The following is a 2747-nucleotide window of genomic DNA, read 5'->3' as shown; positions in this document are numbered from 1 at the left end:
TATTTATCTCCTTCTGCTTTAAAGTTAAGAGGAACTTCAGCAGCGTAGCAGCATCATCGGGCAATGCCACGCTCAACGGAGAGGACGGCGTGGAGCAGACGGCCATCAAGGTTTCCCTCAAATGTCCGATCACCTTCCGGCGAATACAGCTTCCAGCGAGAGGCCATGACTGCAAACACGTTCAGGTAAGCAATACAGGGATAGATAAACACACTGGGAGTCAACAATCTGATGCCTTCAGGGACAAAGAATTTTAAAGTAGTTTACTGGATGAAAAGTGTGATTGTTCTCTTGTTCTTGCAGTGTTTTGATTTGGAATCATATTTACAACTGAACTGTGAGCGGGGGACATGGCGATGTCCTGTATGCAAGTAAGCTTTCATTTCAGATTCCTAGCAGTATTTACCCTCTTTATAGTTTTTGACTGTAATCCACACAGCTGTCTCTCTCAGCATGTTAAGCCCTGCCTCTTCTCTCCTCAGTAAAACAGCGTTGTTAGAGGGACTGGAAGTGGACCAGTACATGTGGGGAATCTTGAACGCCATCCAAAAGTAAGTTGAGGCAAGAAAGAAATTTGTAATGCATATAATATTTCTCCAAACTTTTTTGTATCTTAACCATTTGATTTCACCTGTATTTCACCAGCTCGGAGTTTGAAGAGGTAACCATCGACCCGACATGTAGTTGGCGGCCTGTGGCTATCAAATCTGACATCCACATCAAGGAGGATCCAGATGGACCGCTGGCCAAGAGATTTAAGACAATGAGTCCCAGCCAGATGATCATGCCCAACGTGATGGAGATGATAGCTCAGCTCGGCCCCGGACCGTCACCCTACCCATCACTACCTTCTCAGCAAGGGGGCAACAACAGTGAATACAGCAGCCAAGGTAGTATGCAGCTCAAGCATACTACAGAAAGTTTAAAATAACTGTAAGAAATGTTCTCATGTATTAAATGTTTTTTTTATTTTGTGTGCTAGGAAACAGTTACCAGGGGCACGGGAACTTTGACTTCCCTCACGGCACCCCTGGTGGTACGTCGATGAACGATTTCATGCACGGTCCCCAGCTCTCTCACCCGCCTGACATGCCCAACAGCATGATGACCCAAGATAAGCCACTCTCCCACAACATGGCTGACTCAGTGAGTTCTCTTTCTCTACCCTTCTACTTTCCTGTCTTTTCCCAGCAAATGTCACTTCTCTCTGTCTTCTTCTTCTTCTATTGTGTTGTTTAACTGTTGCACAGTTTCTAACTGTGATTTTAAAAGTGCTGTATAAATTGGGTTTGAGAGAGAATATACGTAAGGTGGACTTCCATGCAAAATGAGCACAGGAAACAACCCTAAAAAATGTGATTTTATGGATATAAGGAGACATCTCATAGCAAATACTTACTCATACTCGAGAGTAAGAGCTTGCCAAAATCAACCACGCACATTCACCTCCATCCTCTGTATATGTGATCACCAGAAAAAGAAAATGAAAAACATATTTTGAGAAATATGCTTACTTATTTCATTGCATTTCATTAGCAGGTTATCTTAACTTAGCACAAAGACTGGATGACCAGTTTAATTTTTACCGTACAGGCAGAGTGGTATTGCCTCTCTCGTCTAATTCCTGGCAAGAAAGCAAATAAGTGTACTTCTGAAAATTTTGAACCATCCCTTTAAAGCTAAGCTAAGTTCATCATGCTAAGCTGAAGTCACAGAGACTGGAATCCGTTTTGAATGTCACAGAAGTTCTGATGGGCACAATATTTTCTGACAGTTTTTAGACTTAATAATTAATCGATTAATCTTAAAAATAACCAACAGATTCAAATCAAGAATCAAAATAACAACTAGTTACAAGTCCTAGTCTAAATATTTCCCCCTCTCTATGCAGATACCTCACTCTGCCGGCAATGACCAATCGCATGGTCCATTGCAGCAGAGCTTACATGCGTCTCCACACCCTGGGAGCCAATCAGGGCAGCAGCTACACCACAGCGGGCCTCCGCAGCCCTCGCGACAAGCTCCACCTCCTCAGCAACAGCAACAGCAGCAGCCCGGCCCCAACAACCATCCCCACGGCGACCTGGCCTTCAACCCCTCCAGCAGTTTGGACAGCCAAGCAGGGTCGGACATGCCCGAGCCATCTTTAGACGTGAGTCCCAACACAAAGCAGATAGTTTGAGAGCCAATCTTTAGTAACCTGTGTTCACTTGAATCCCTGACCAAAGTTTTGTTATCATTCCTTCTTCTTCACAGCTTCTCCCGGAACTCGCAAACCCAGATGAGCTGTTGTCGTACCTGGATCCCCCAGACCTCCCCAGCAATAGCAACGATGACCTTCTATCGCTCTTCGAAAATAACTGAGGCGATTCAGACACACATAAACTTTTCTGACTGCCTGCAGTTTCCCTGAGAACCCAGGGCGGTCACTCAGTACTTGATAAACACAAAGATGCACTCCCTTTCTCTTCTTCCTCTTGTACAGTTTTCATTCGCCAGCGCAGATTGACTGAAAGAGGTTAAAACTCAAAGACACAGCGGGATGCTCAGCCCGTGGCGATACCTTTTGAACTGTGCAGCTATACTCAGTTGATTTTTTTTACGCCACACACAGGTGTATGTGTGCACATTAGAAACGTGTTGTAGCATTTTTTATTCATGTTTTGTTTCCTTTTGAGAAGAAAAAGGAATTAACTGTAAAAAAAACGCAAAAAAATAAAATAACTGAAAAATAACTGAAAAAAACC

The 2747-nt window shown here is 43.8% G+C and overlaps 2 protein-coding genes across 2 annotated transcripts in view; both read left to right on the top strand.

The window, feature by feature from the left end:
* Nucleotides 1-28, top strand: part of LOC147818722 (zinc finger MIZ domain-containing protein 1-like) — a 105685-nt gene extending 105657 nt beyond the window's left edge. Inside the window, exon 7 of the mRNA XM_087175859.1 lies at nt 25-28. Within this exon, the coding sequence (XP_087031985.1) occupies nt 25-28 (4 nt within the window). The remainder of the gene's footprint in view (nt 1-24) is intronic.
* On the top strand, nt 27-2724 carry LOC111660210 (zinc finger MIZ domain-containing protein 1-like). The gene is made up of 7 exons (XM_023413384.2): nt 27-185; nt 304-371; nt 483-551; nt 646-890; nt 983-1146; nt 1892-2152; nt 2257-2724. Exons 3-7 carry the CDS (start codon nt 523-525, stop codon nt 2362-2364), a joined length of 807 nt encoding a protein of 268 aa, XP_023269152.2. The 5' UTR covers nt 27-185; nt 304-371; nt 483-522; the 3' UTR covers nt 2365-2724.
* The last annotated feature ends 23 nt before the right edge of the window (nt 2725-2747 follow it).

This window comes from Seriola lalandi, unplaced genomic scaffold (genome assembly GCF_002814215.2).
Source record: "Seriola lalandi dorsalis isolate HSWRI2012SDOR001 ecotype SW California unplaced genomic scaffold, Sedor1 jcf7180002054516, whole genome shotgun sequence".
Taxonomy (NCBI): Eukaryota; Metazoa; Chordata; class Actinopteri; order Carangiformes; family Carangidae; genus Seriola; species Seriola lalandi.
Note: the sequence above shows the minus strand (reverse complement) of the source record. Positions and strands in the feature narration are given on the sequence as shown.

Excerpts from the sequence above, each read along its gene's own strand:
- LOC111660210 (XM_023413384.2), top strand. The coding sequence starts at position 523 with ATGTGGGGAATCTTGAACGCCATCCAAAA. Across the intron at positions 1,147-1,891 it reads CCCACAACATGGCTGACTCA|ATACCTCACTCTGCCGGCAA; the intron begins GTGAGTTCTCTT and ends CTCTCTATGCAG. Across the intron at positions 2,153-2,256 it reads TGCCCGAGCCATCTTTAGAC|CTTCTCCCGGAACTCGCAAA; the intron begins GTGAGTCCCAAC and ends TCTTCTTCACAG.